This window comes from Clytia hemisphaerica, unplaced genomic scaffold (genome assembly GCF_902728285.1).
Source record: "Clytia hemisphaerica strain Z4C2 unplaced genomic scaffold, Clytia hemisphaerica genome assembly, whole genome shotgun sequence".
Taxonomy (NCBI): Eukaryota; Metazoa; Cnidaria; class Hydrozoa; order Leptothecata; family Clytiidae; genus Clytia; species Clytia hemisphaerica.
The window spans coordinates 199,292-212,057 of NW_027104439.1; the positions used below are offsets into that span (position 1 = coordinate 199,292).

The 12,766-nt window shown below is 32.9% G+C and overlaps 1 protein-coding gene across 4 annotated transcripts in view; it reads left to right on the top strand.

Annotated features, from left to right (window-relative positions):
* LOC136820802 (colorectal mutant cancer protein-like) overlaps positions 1-12,766 on the top strand; it is a 41,074-nt gene that overhangs the window by 8,769 nt on the left and 19,539 nt on the right. Inside the window, exons 1-4 of one of the 4 annotated variants that reach the window (XM_067077032.1) lie at positions 3,636-3,794; positions 5,869-6,185; positions 7,880-8,037; positions 8,493-8,654. In XM_067077032.1, the coding sequence (XP_066933133.1) occupies positions 3,787-3,794; positions 5,869-6,185; positions 7,880-8,037; positions 8,493-8,654 (645 nt within the window). In that variant the 5' untranslated portion in view covers positions 3,636-3,786. Of the gene's footprint in view, positions 1-3,635; positions 3,795-5,287; positions 5,568-5,868; positions 6,186-7,879; positions 8,038-8,492; positions 8,655-10,999; positions 11,089-12,766 lie in introns of those variants that run through there. The other 3 variants (XM_067077031.1, XM_067077030.1, XM_067077034.1) reach the window with 3 other exon arrangements.

The following is a 12,766-nucleotide window of genomic DNA, read 5'->3' on the forward strand; positions in this document are numbered from 1 at the left end:
CGATGTCATGTTGAATTTAGTCTACACAATAGACAGCTCCAGGCTTTTAGCCCTTACTCTTGGTCTATAGGCACTGCTATAGGCGGCCACTAGTAACCCCCACCAGGAATTGCTTATTAATAGGTTTAAACATAATAGACAACTTTCAAAAAAGTTTATCAATAGAGATTTCCAGTAAAAAGACTAAAGGATGTTTAAAACACAGCTGATTGGCTTAGGTTTCGAAACTCTCTATTGTTTCATTAAAACCTCAGTCCGCATGTGATTTATCTGGAGAATTTCAATATTCAAAACAAGAGCAGTGCTCATATCCCAAAGAGTAGGAGTTTTATTCTCAAAACGAAGGAAGATATGACCTAGCCTATTTTGAATTAAAAACTCCAACATTTAAACAATAACTTACTAACAGTTTAACAGTCATATATATTTTCTTCAGCAGGGCTGCAAATAAATATTTTCAGTCAATCGGACATCATGTCCGACAGAAATGAAATCCTGTCAGTCAAACTCAAAATCCTGTCGGTCATTCAGTGTATATATATTTTTTTAAAGTTACGGAGAAAGCGAGTAGGAAAAGTAAAAGTTACCTTTTTAAACAGTTTGTTACTGTATATAACAGAGAAATTGATTCGATAAAAGTGATCTTAGAAACACCTTTGGAAGTTACGAAGAAAGCAAGTTGATAAAAGTTAACTTAGAAACACTCTTAAAAGTTAAGAAGAAAGCGAGTTGATAAATGTTAACTTAGAAACACTCTTGAAAGTTACGAAGAAAGCGAGTCGATAAAAGTGATGTTAGAAACGAAGAAGGTTACGAAGAAAGCAAGTTGACAAAAGTAATTTAGAAACACCCTTAAAAGAGTTACAAAGAAAGCGGGTTGATAAAAGTGATCTTAGAAACAAAGAAAGTAACGAAGAAAGCAAGTCGATAAAAGTTAACTTAGAAACACCCTGAAAGCTACAAGGAAGCGAGTATTAAAAGAATAGGCTAAGTAAGACCCCTGTCTGCTAGAGATTTATTTTCAACTCTCAAGTTAATGGTTTATTCATTTTTTCATTCGGACATCATGACCGACACAAAAGATTTTCAATCGGTCAAATAGCTTTTTCAGTCGGACATTGACCGATGACCGACGACCGACGCTTATTTGCAGCCCTGTCTACAGTATATTAAGACCGCAGAGAACTACAGTGATTACTAAGACCCTTTTCGACTAAGATATCCTACTCATATTAGATCGTAGTATACTAAGATTGATACCAGCAGCACTTTTCATTTTTTCCTTAAAAATACTGACACTGTCAAAATATTGGAAATTTCTTATGGAAAAGGAAAAGACCATCACCAACCCTACCTACACACAAAAAATTGAGCTTGGATTGATGAAAATTTGATAAGCATTTTAAGTTTTCCCGTCACAGTTATTTATCATTGCCATGACAACAAGCACAAATATGCAAAACATGCTACAGCCAGTTGTTCCACCCCAATATTGGAAAATAAATTTAACTGTTTTTTTTTGTTCTCCATATCAATATAAAAAAGTCTGGAAATGTCTTGAAAGTCTGAAAAAAGTCTGGAATTGACATATTATTATCTGTCTAGAAAATCTGGACTTTGATGGAAATAGTCCTGAAGTAAGTCTAAAAGCTTTCATCCTTGTATTTGAAATTCCAAAAAATAAATTCTGCTCCCTTTGCTTGCAACCAAATCTTTAAACTATGTTAATTCTGATATTTCTCATTCCTCTGTATTCACGAATCTGCCCTTTAAAATGAGTTTTTAAGGAAGTACTGAAAACTTTCCTAATGGATAAAATATCTGGAAAATATTGGGTATTTTGCCAAAATATCTGGAAACCTTCTGAGATTTTTAGTCTGGAATTCAACTTGGCAAACCTGTAACTGTAGCAGCCCAGGCAAAAACTTTAACTAAATATGTTAATAGCTCCTCAAATTTTCATCCAATTGCGTTCAAACTTGGTAGCTAGGGTTAAAAAAATTACTTTAAATTGTTTTACTATTTTCTGATGACATATCATCATTTTTTGAGGAAAAAAGAAAATTGTTGATTTTTGCTGACACCATCATCTCTTTTGAAACTTTATTGGAAATTTGGTGTAACAAAATAAAGCATTTAAAAATTTATTGAAACTAAAATATTCAACCATTCTATGCAGTTCTATGACATTTTTATAACAATAATTTTTTGATTTCAAGTGTCCATGGATTGGTTTTAAAAGCAAATTTAATTTGAACAACATTATTTGACATTTTGCTTAACAGTACGCCTCATTGCATAGTTTTCTATTCAACTCCTCTTTTTAAATAGGGGGTTGCCAAATTTTTTGATGTTAATAGAAACGCTAGCTATATATTTTTATGTTGTGAATGATGGTGCATAGAAACTGGCTTTGAAAACAGATTTTTTGTAAAAAATTGGGCCCAAATTTTTACAGAAAATCTGTTTTAAAAGCGAGTTTCTATGTACCACCGTTCATATAGGGTTGTGTAGCTATAAGTAGCGTGGTGGCTTGGTAAACACTAGGGAGGCAAAATTGGCAATTTGGCGCTCCTTTACTAGGAAAAATTGTGCAAAAATGACGCTCGCAAAGAGAGTGAAATTTTTTCAACATTTCTCCACTTTTTTTGGGCTAAAAACTGCCATTTGTGAGGAAAAAAGGGCACAAATCTGAATAATTTGTTAAACATAAATGATAGCTTAAAACTGCTTAAAACCATAACAATACTAAGATTTCTTGTATGCTTTGTCAAGAGGAGAAATTACGTGAATGAAAATCATGATGGATGAAACAAAGTTTCTTATCAGCCTTGTGTGAATCACTGCGTTGTTGAGTTAAACATATTTAACACAGTCTGAAAGTAAATAATATATTTGGGTGTATCGAATGACAAAGAAATGTTTTGGGACACAGTCTGAGCATGTACAATCAATGCTTTCCATTTTCTATCTTGTGACTGTTTTAATCTTTTGTCCCACTACAGTGTCTAGTTTTGTCAGCTTTTAACTGAGAGACTAGGTGAATGAAAAAAACCCGTCTTTTACCATGCATTTTATATCATTTGGCTAGCATCACATGGAGTTTGAATGTTTAGTTTATTAAAGTGAATTGATTTTGTTAACAAAATAGAAGTGTGCTCTTGTTAGACTAAAGTACAAGTTGTTGAGATCAAAGGGAAGATAATCCAATTACTGTTTAAGACTTATGTCTGTCTTGTATCAAAAACTCTCTATTGTAATCATAGAAACTCTTCACTTGGGTGATAAGAATAGTGCTAGTTTTCTATGCTTCTTTTTATATTTTATGTTTGATAACTGCTCTCATCTCTATAGGGATTTCTTATGTATTACTCAGCATTCTCTGATTTTCTATTATGATGTTTTATACTTCTTTTTTTGTGTATATTATTAAATATTGTTGGCCAATACTTAACCATCTTGACTGAAAGAGAGACATTTCAATTTCCCTTGAGTTGGTTTTGTAATTACACTTTTCTAATCGTTTTGGGAAGGATCCCAATCGTTGTACTCGATTTTTCTTTTCCTTAACTTTTTTTATTGCGTTGTTATTTTCAACCGAATTGCCATTTGCTTTGTGGTGGTTTTTCTTTCTCAGATTTAGATTCCCTCAAAGACAATCTATTGAAGAGATGTCTGTCTTCAGATTAGGTTTCTCACTATTATGGTTTTGTTGTTAATCTCTCACTCAACATTTTTGGTTTGTTTTTATACTATGAAACTTCTGTAGGAATAGTTTTTATTCTCATGAAAAAGTAGGTGGGGAAGTTATTTTTATTTTTTTTTTTCGAACATTGGAATGTCAATGAATATATGGCTTCATTAATTCATTAAAATTATTTTGAATCTATTTTTATATGACGGTCTGAATGATTTATGATTTCAAAAGGAGTTTGTTTAATTTGTGGTATGTATGGGTTGAATGGACCTCTTGTTGATTGTGAATTTCTAGATCTACTTACCTTGTACTTGCACTATATAGCAAACGTTAGAAAAATTTGATTCAAGGTTTATTCATGTTGATGTGAAGGTTTTACGTCAAGAGTAATAAAGTTGTGTCATGATTTTCAGTTATGTTTTTATTTATAATGGAAGCTTTTTTGAATTTGTTTTAAGTCTGTAGCTTTGCCTTCTAAGTCTATCGCTATTTGCTTTAGATATTTTTAGAGCTTTAGGAAAATTCTTTCAGATTTGACGCTCTCAGAGATAAGCAAAAGGCTAGGTAGCTATGCTATGGCTCCTTCTAATCTTATACCTTTATATAGAAATCTTATGTTTGAGAAGAGAAAGTTTAATAAAGGTTTAGTTCAATCAATCAACATTTTTTATAACAGAGTGTACAGCATGTAGCAATGTTAAAGCTGAAATATAATTCACTTATTCACATGTACTACTGAGTTTCTCTTTTGTGTGTGAGTACTATGCGAAAAGTTTTTGGCCCTTCCATGGGTTTTTTTATTACAGAACCTAGTTTTTTCTTGAAAAGTTTTCTTGAAGTTTTAACGGCAAAAAAAGAAGAGAAGAAACTTCGCAAAGTCTTTGTTCACGATTTTTCAAACATTTTTCTAAAATAATAAGAATTTATTATTAAATTCTGTTAACTTTCTTTTCGACTTTTCGACTCTTAATTTAAGAGCTTTGAGAATACGAGCTACATAATGGTTGCTAAGATTCTCTATATGCGACTTTGATAAGTTTTTGAAGAGTTTTTTATTTATTTTGTTTTGAAGTGCACATGCTGTTCTATTGGGCGACAGCAACTTTTTTGTTTGCTGTTACCTAAGTGTTAGCACCTTCTAGAGAAACAAAGAAAAGTTTGAAAAAGGTTTTCAAAGCAAAAAATAATGCTGGTGTTTTAAAACCTATCAAAAGTAAATTTTGTATGTTTTTGTTTTGATTTTTTCCTTTTTCTTTATTCATTTTTCACCATTCTTCATTTTATTTGGAAATATAAAACCTGTTAATCATATTAATTTTGTCCCATGAGAAAAAATGTTTTAAAATTTAATTTGGTACTTTTAGTTTCATTTATTCCAGCCAGCTAAAGTGTTTTTTCTTAGATAAATCAGTGCTAAGGAAACCATATTTAAGGAAAAAAGAGGATTTAACAAGGGTAGAAGAAAATAGTATAGTGGATTTTCATGGTATTGTTTGTAACTTATAATAGCTAGATTACTTTAATTGATACCTTCCTAATTAGTAATTGAGTGACGAATTGCTTTTGCTAATTCTCATTTTATTATCCTTTCAAACGACTCTCGTTCCACACTGACTGACTGATATTGATCATATCTTATCAATCAACGTGTCTATACTAAGACTTCCATCTCCATTGTTTATTTTGGTTGAATGTTGAACCTCTTGTCTTGTCTCAACATCAATCACACACTCACAGAATATTTTGTATATTTATTTTCTGCAACGTGGTTTTGTAGTGTTTTTAACAGTCGAGAGCTTTTTCATGTTGTACAATTTGTATGTCTTTATGTGTGTAACTACCTGTGCGTTTGATGATTGATGGGAATTATGTAAGAATTTCCTTTCATTTTGAAAAGCTTAGAAAACTTTAAAAGTATGATATCTAAATAATTTAGCAAATTGGACATTTATCGAATGAATCATTGAAGAGAGGACAGAGTCGATGAAATTGAGTTATTGGAGGGTTGGATTTACTGTCTATTTCAAATCTGGCTTTGAGTTGTTTTTGAGATAAGGATATGAAATGTTTGTGAAATATACAATTCTTTCGAGAGAGATTTTCTCATCCCTTGGCAGTTATATGTTTATTGTACTTTGATGTGAATGAGAGTCTTTCTTTTACTTTTATAGGTCTGACTTGGAAGAAGTTAAAAAGCAGATCGGATTAGAAGGCAGCATATCCGACATTTTCGAACAATTTGGTGCTGGAAACACAGGCAAAATCTCTTACAAACAATTCTGTGAAAACAGTCAAATTCTGTTCGGTGATCAAGTCTATAGTTCCGAATCTTCACCAGAATATTGTAGTACTGATTCTGAAACAGCAGCCAAAGAATTACAACAACAACAGAAGCAACTGATACACCAACAGAAACAAAAGCAACAGGTGGCCAGTAAAAGACCAATGGCCTCTGAGAAAGGCCGTGGGAAGGAAGATGTCAGAAAAGGTTTGTTTTCCTATTTACTTATATTGTATTATTCCTCTGGTGGTAGAATCTTGTTCTTATGCTTGATTTTCCTGTTTTCATACCCTTATCAGTTTATGTTATATTACTTTTTGGACCTACCCCGGTGGGGTGGAGGTCCTATAAATTAACCCATGTTCGTTAGTTAGTTAGTTAGTTAGTTACCAGCTTTTCTCGAGATTGGCTCATTAGTTTTTTCTGATTTTTGGCACAAAGGTGCATGACCATAAACCCTCGAATGTGACGGAGCCGGATTTTCGAAAAAAAATTTTTTTGGGCAAATTTGGGTCAAAAAACGGCTTAAAAACGGGTTTTTTGGACTTTGTGAAAAATTGGATCATTAATTTTTTCTGATTTTTAGCATGAAAGTAGGGTACAATGATAGTTAAAAGATGGCTTAAGCAGATTTTTGCAAAAAAATTTTTTTGGCTGAAAAACGAATCTTTATCTATAAGAATCACTATTTTATGAGCATAGATCAATGTTATTAGCCAAATTATTTTTTATTATTATTTTTTCTAACAGAAGAAAATGTCACGGTAGAGTGCGACGGTTTGAGTTTTCTGGAAACCTTATTTATTAAGCTGTGCATTTTTCTGATAGTGGTTTTTATAAAGAAAAGCGCTTAAAAGCTTTTTTATTTCTTTTTCAAAAATCTTTTTCAATAGTGTATGATAGTTTCTCTCAATAGATATGCTTTCATTTTCTTTATTTTTTTGTATTTTGACCAGTTATGTCTTATGTGTTTCATTGTTTCAATGTTCACTGATTAGTTTGATAACCAGGTAGGTCCATAAAAGTATCGCTTGTTTCATGTCTTTCCGACGTAAATTTCCTCGTAGTTTAGTATTTTCTTTGTAGAATATGTTTATGACGGGCACTTTTTCACCAAGGAAGTTCCTTGTCATATGTAAATTGATCAGATTTTTTAAGAGACGTTTCCATTTGGATAGTGCACTATAAACTATACCATTTTAATTCCGTTATAAAAAGTTCCGTTTTATGTGTAATTCATGACCGAGGGAAAAATTACCCGAGATTTTCAAAATCAAGTATTGTTTGTTTTTGTTTGTTTGCGAGTCGAGTCTGTGCTTGCTTTATTTGTTTACTGATAGTTACAATGGTCGTTCTAAACTTAGTGTTCCCTTTGTTTTTGATCTCATTTGTAACATTTCTTTATAATAATAGGTATAGAGCTTTGAAATCTGACCTTTTTTGCTTTTGGAATCATCACTCGGCATTCAAATAGTTCTTTTTAAAGATTTTGTTTTTCTTTACACTAACATTGTAATTTCCCTCCTCAAGTTAATGTCACTTGAGATTTAAACATGTCTAACTTTTTGTTTTGGTTTTAATGCGAAGTATTTGTTCTTTGACAGACCCTTGTCAAATTTTTGAACCTCTTCTTTGATGGAATGTCAACAATCTTTTGCATGAATGAATTGAAGCTTTCCCTAAAGTATACTTTATTGAAATGGCAGATGCAGATTTGCCCTTAGAAAACATCTTGATTTTTCTTTTAGAGATATGACCGTAGTAAGTCGTAATTCGCAGTTTTAACGATGATAAGAAAAAATAACAATATTTTTGAGTAATTTGGACTTTCGTTTCGATTCGTGACTGAACCACAGAGGAAGGAAATACTTCATTGATTTCTCGTCTTTATATATTTTTAGAAAAACGATTTGCGGACCACGACACAACAGACTTGGATGAAGAGCTGAAAGCCAGCGGTGATAAAATCAAACAGATTGCCGAATCTTTCGCACTCGATCCACATTACAACCCTCACCGAAAGAGTGGGGGTGGTTTCGAAGATTACCTCGATGAAAAGGTGGGTGAAAGCACCCGTACACACTAAATAGGCTAACTACACACAATTTTCCCCGTAAAAGTGTACCCAGTTTTGAAGTCAACTAGTCCGCCGTGTGGTTCTGTAATTTGAGTTTCAAAACATTCGAATTGCACTGTTGACGAATTGAAAAAAAGATGTTGGACTAGCTAGATCTAAAAATGGACACGCTTCCTTTATGGGAAGGCAAATCTAGTCATCTAGTCTATACAGCCTAGAGTAGTTGGTTTTTCAAACGGAAGCCAGAATCTGTATTTTGCCTAACACGGAGCAAAAGTCCTTTTATGTGTTATCTATCTCGCCTTTTGCGTCACTCATCGAACTACAATGATCATTATTTATGTACTAGCGGCTTTTCCGCCCTCCAACTAATGAATAGAACCTCCTTTTAAACCTACTCTTCAGTGCAAACCTTTACTTGTGACTCATTTTTTTAGACACTAGCACGTTTAGAAGAATTGAAGATTATTCCCAATCAACCGATATCGGAAAAACCTTCATACGCCGTCCATCATGCTTCTATTTCACACTCACGGCAGCCGAAAGATGATTTCGCTAGTGCATCTAGTGGTCCAGACTATTTGGAGATCTCCAAAAAGGTATGGATATTGTTATAACTTTTATATATTAGTATGATGTTGTCCAGGTATAATTCATATCACAGGATACCTTCTAGTAAATTTAGCTTATGATTATACATCATCCTTGAAGCCAAGGTTCGGACTTCTTAGTCATGACCAGTTTCAATCAGACTTGTTATACAATTTAGAGATTCCTCAAGAAAGTTAATGTTTGACTAGACCATGGTATTTGTGACGATGAATGATTGTGTAGTAAACGAAGTAAACAAGTCGAGTGTGAGGTCATTTTTCGATAAAGCTTTTTATCATTTTGAATCGGCACGTCGATACGCTTGTTACTATAGAAACAGTGTGGTGGGTTCTTTTCTCAAACAGCTGCAGACATTTAATCAATGACTTGTCAAAAGGGGAGGGAAGTCAATCATTTTTATCTATTGCTACACTTTTGTATAAGTTTTGATAAGACAAATCGTTGACATCTTATGATATTGTATTATTGCTACGGCAAACGATATATCAATCAAACATGTTTTCAGAACTGCAAGATTTTGCACATTTGGTCTGCCTTTATTCTATGCCAAAATTCTCTGAAAACTCTGATCACTTAAAAAACAACTACTAATATAGACATAATTATAGCTTTGGAAGGAGCCTCATTACAACATCAAGTACAGTACCCTTTCATTAAAATATCATTAGCAAAGAGCGTTTTATATTTCCAAGATATTTCCAAAGGTCGTTAAAATGGTTCTACAGTTTAAATCACCGAGCGTGGGCTACAAACACCTCTCTGTTATCCCAATATCATGAAATAAATGGAAAGTAAATTATCATGAATTCTTTTAAAAGGTTTTGACAGAACCCTTGACAAGAATGATATCCCTTGTCAATTTCCTTTTAATCATAATGATCAGATCATCTCAATAATTCCATTAAAAGAAATTTCGTGTTCGAATCCGACTTCTTGTTTCCTGGTTGATCATGTCGCCTCTTGATTAGTATTCAGACTTTTTAATTGTTGAAGGAAATTAATTTTAGTATTTTATCTTTTGAGTTATTTTAACCAAATTTAAGCCAGCCCTTTGGTTAAAAATGACGTCAGTCCCAGAATAAGCCAATAGAATGTTTTGATCATGTTCAAAGAAACATATTTTTGGTTCATTCCTTAAATTTTCAGAAGTCGTAAGATATATCGATGCAGACAAACATTTTATCTTTGAAAACTTGGAAAACGAAATCGTAGTGTGGTTGGCTGAACAGAAATCACAGTTAAAGTCGTTTCTCTTAAACTTCCTTTTAAAAATCTTTGAAAATGTCGGCTATTCCCGAAACGAAATCCTTGAAATTCTGCGGTCGAAACGAGAAGGGGCGTGAACAGTATAAAGGAGTGGTCCAACATAAAAATACTTCTCATATTTCTAACCTGATTTTTTTAGCATTTAAAAGGTATTCAGTAATAATGTGTTGTGATGTAGTCAGACATCTTTTTCCCAATTGGTTTGCAAAAATTTGTATTTCCCCGTATTTTACTGTAAATATTTCCCATCCCGACAAGTCTGATACCCTGAGGATTTTACACTGTCAGTGTCTACGAATTATTAAATTAACTTTTTTGAATCTTCATTATGCAAGCACAAATGACCCTTCCGCTTAGCCTATTTACTTATATAAAAACAAAATGTTCGCTCTTAGACATCTCTCTAACATTAAAGGCGTCTCGAAGCTATTGGTTTCAAAATGGCGCTCAAGAGAAGTTTGTTTTGAACTTCTAATTGTGTTATAATTAGTGATGAGATGTTATCGGGCTTGTCAATTTCATATGATTTGGTAATCTACTTTTCGTACAACCCTTGTCTTTCTCTGCTGTCATATATTATCAAAACATGGTGTGTCATGAAGGCTTTGTTATTGCCAACCAAGCTCAACGCTCGCTAATGCTTCCTACTCGATGTCTTTAAAATAGCTATTCGATTGCAAAAAGACATCGAGGTATGAAGCAAGCGAAATGCAAAGACTGGCGTCTCTCCTTTCAAATCTTTGTGCAGTCTAATGCTTTGCTTCTCAGTACTTAAAAAGCAACTGTTTGAAATGTCCGGAATGCTCTCTCTCTCTTCTAAATCGAATATCTTCCACTGTAATACTCTTTCTTTTAATCTTTATGATGATATCTAACGATTTATTCCCATACTTTTAAATGTAGATTTTTGATACTTTAGACTTTGTCAATGAAACTCTTTTAAGGCGGGTCGAGGGTCAGCTTATCAGCTCTTTGGCTTCTAAGATTGGATGGTTTGGCGTAAGAAAGTATACAGTATGATGTTATTCTGGATGTTTTGTTAGAGAAGGTCCGAAAAATGAATCAACTGTAGAATTTTGATGCATTAGATGACAGATGGATGAGGTTTGGGCAGAAGAACTGTTGGATGTCATTGCAGTGTCAATACAAGAAGAGGTTCGATTTACATTTCTCCTGCTTTGTTGGAAAGATATTATCGAAAAGTTGACAGTTTTTCAGCAATAAGTTAGCAAAGGAAATTAAAAACATGTTTCTGATTTTAGATTCGTTTAGCTTCTCTGATTTCTTTCTATTAGGTAACTATAAATCTTTTTCGGCCCAAAAGGTACTTTTCTTCCGCTAGAGCTCTTTTACTGTGCAGAAGCTTCAACTCTTGAAATATAAAGCAATTTTCACTGTATTCTGCAATTCTCAGTTTTGTTCGAAACAAAAGATACTAGATGGCTGAAGAAATATCATATTTTATTATTTATATGCAAGCTTGAAGACTTGTTTAGTAGGAAGGTTAAAATTTGTCTTTATATAAAATATTATTATCCAATAAAGAAATTTTCTATGAGTCACCAATTAAACAGTACTTTGACTTGTGTCGAGAAAATAGAGCTTGTATAGAAAGAGGGGAGCCTAAAAGGAGTGTTTCTCATAGGTGTTGTAGTATAGACAGACAGATGAAGCCACCTTGCTCCCTTCGATGTGCTTTGTTACACATCTTCTCCCTCCTCGTATGTTATTTCAAAAAGAAATAAAAATTGATATATTCTTCAGATTTTTTTTTATTTCGATGAAATATTAATTATATTGGCTTGTTTGTTTAGTTTTGAGCCTTGATTGGATCTCTATGATTGATAGACTTGGATTGAAACTTCCCCATTTTTCTTCTCAGTTTTTCTTTGTTTTGTTTCATCCTTCTAAACAAAAAAGCAAAAGGTGGACTCTATCTTTTTGAGAGATAACGTAATCCCCACCTGCTAGTCTAGTTCATGTATATTTTATGAGTTTTACTTCATATTTATTTTGTGGTTTTATTATTTTTATTCCCCTCACTGTTTCTATTTCTTCATAATTGTTTCTGTTTCTCTGAAATATCAAGCTTTTTAATAGGTCTACAAGACTAGTAAAATTTTGTTTAAAGGGACACAATATATTTTTTGGGGGGGCCCCTTTTAGGACCTTACTCACCGTTTTGTAACTTTGGAAGGGAATTTATTTCAAAGTGATATTGGTTTTTGGGGAATTGGACCTTGTGCTGAGGAAAAATAACATTCCATAAGGAGATATTAATGCTATTTTGCAGGCTCTTGGTGATAAAAATTTGATAAGCCTAGTATTCCTTAAGACTTTTTGTTGTTAATGGCGAGGTTAATGGATGAAACATTCTGGTGTACTTTGCAATTTGGTTTTTATTGAACAAATGAGGACGACAGTAGTATTGATTAGGCATTCCCTTTCAACTTTGAGATGGCACTTTGGGAATGAGTTTCTACACGATGGAAATACTCCCAATTTATCTGCTCGACTTGGTCATGCTATATTGCATGGCTAGATTAAATCCAAGATCATCTCCTTAAAAATCTGATACTCAAATGATTCATACAAAATTTTAATTATAACGAATTGCATGAATTGTTACCAGTTTTTCGAGATCGCCTTAAAATTTTCTTTATATTCATCTTGAACCACGAGTTGGCGATTATCCGATCTCAAATGCGTCTTTATCTAGAAACTCTTGCTTCGAACTCTCTTTATCTTTTTTTAATTTCGACTTTTTGTATCTTTTTAAATGCAGTGCCATGTTTTTATCTCATTTTCGAATTATCTTGCCATGATATACATC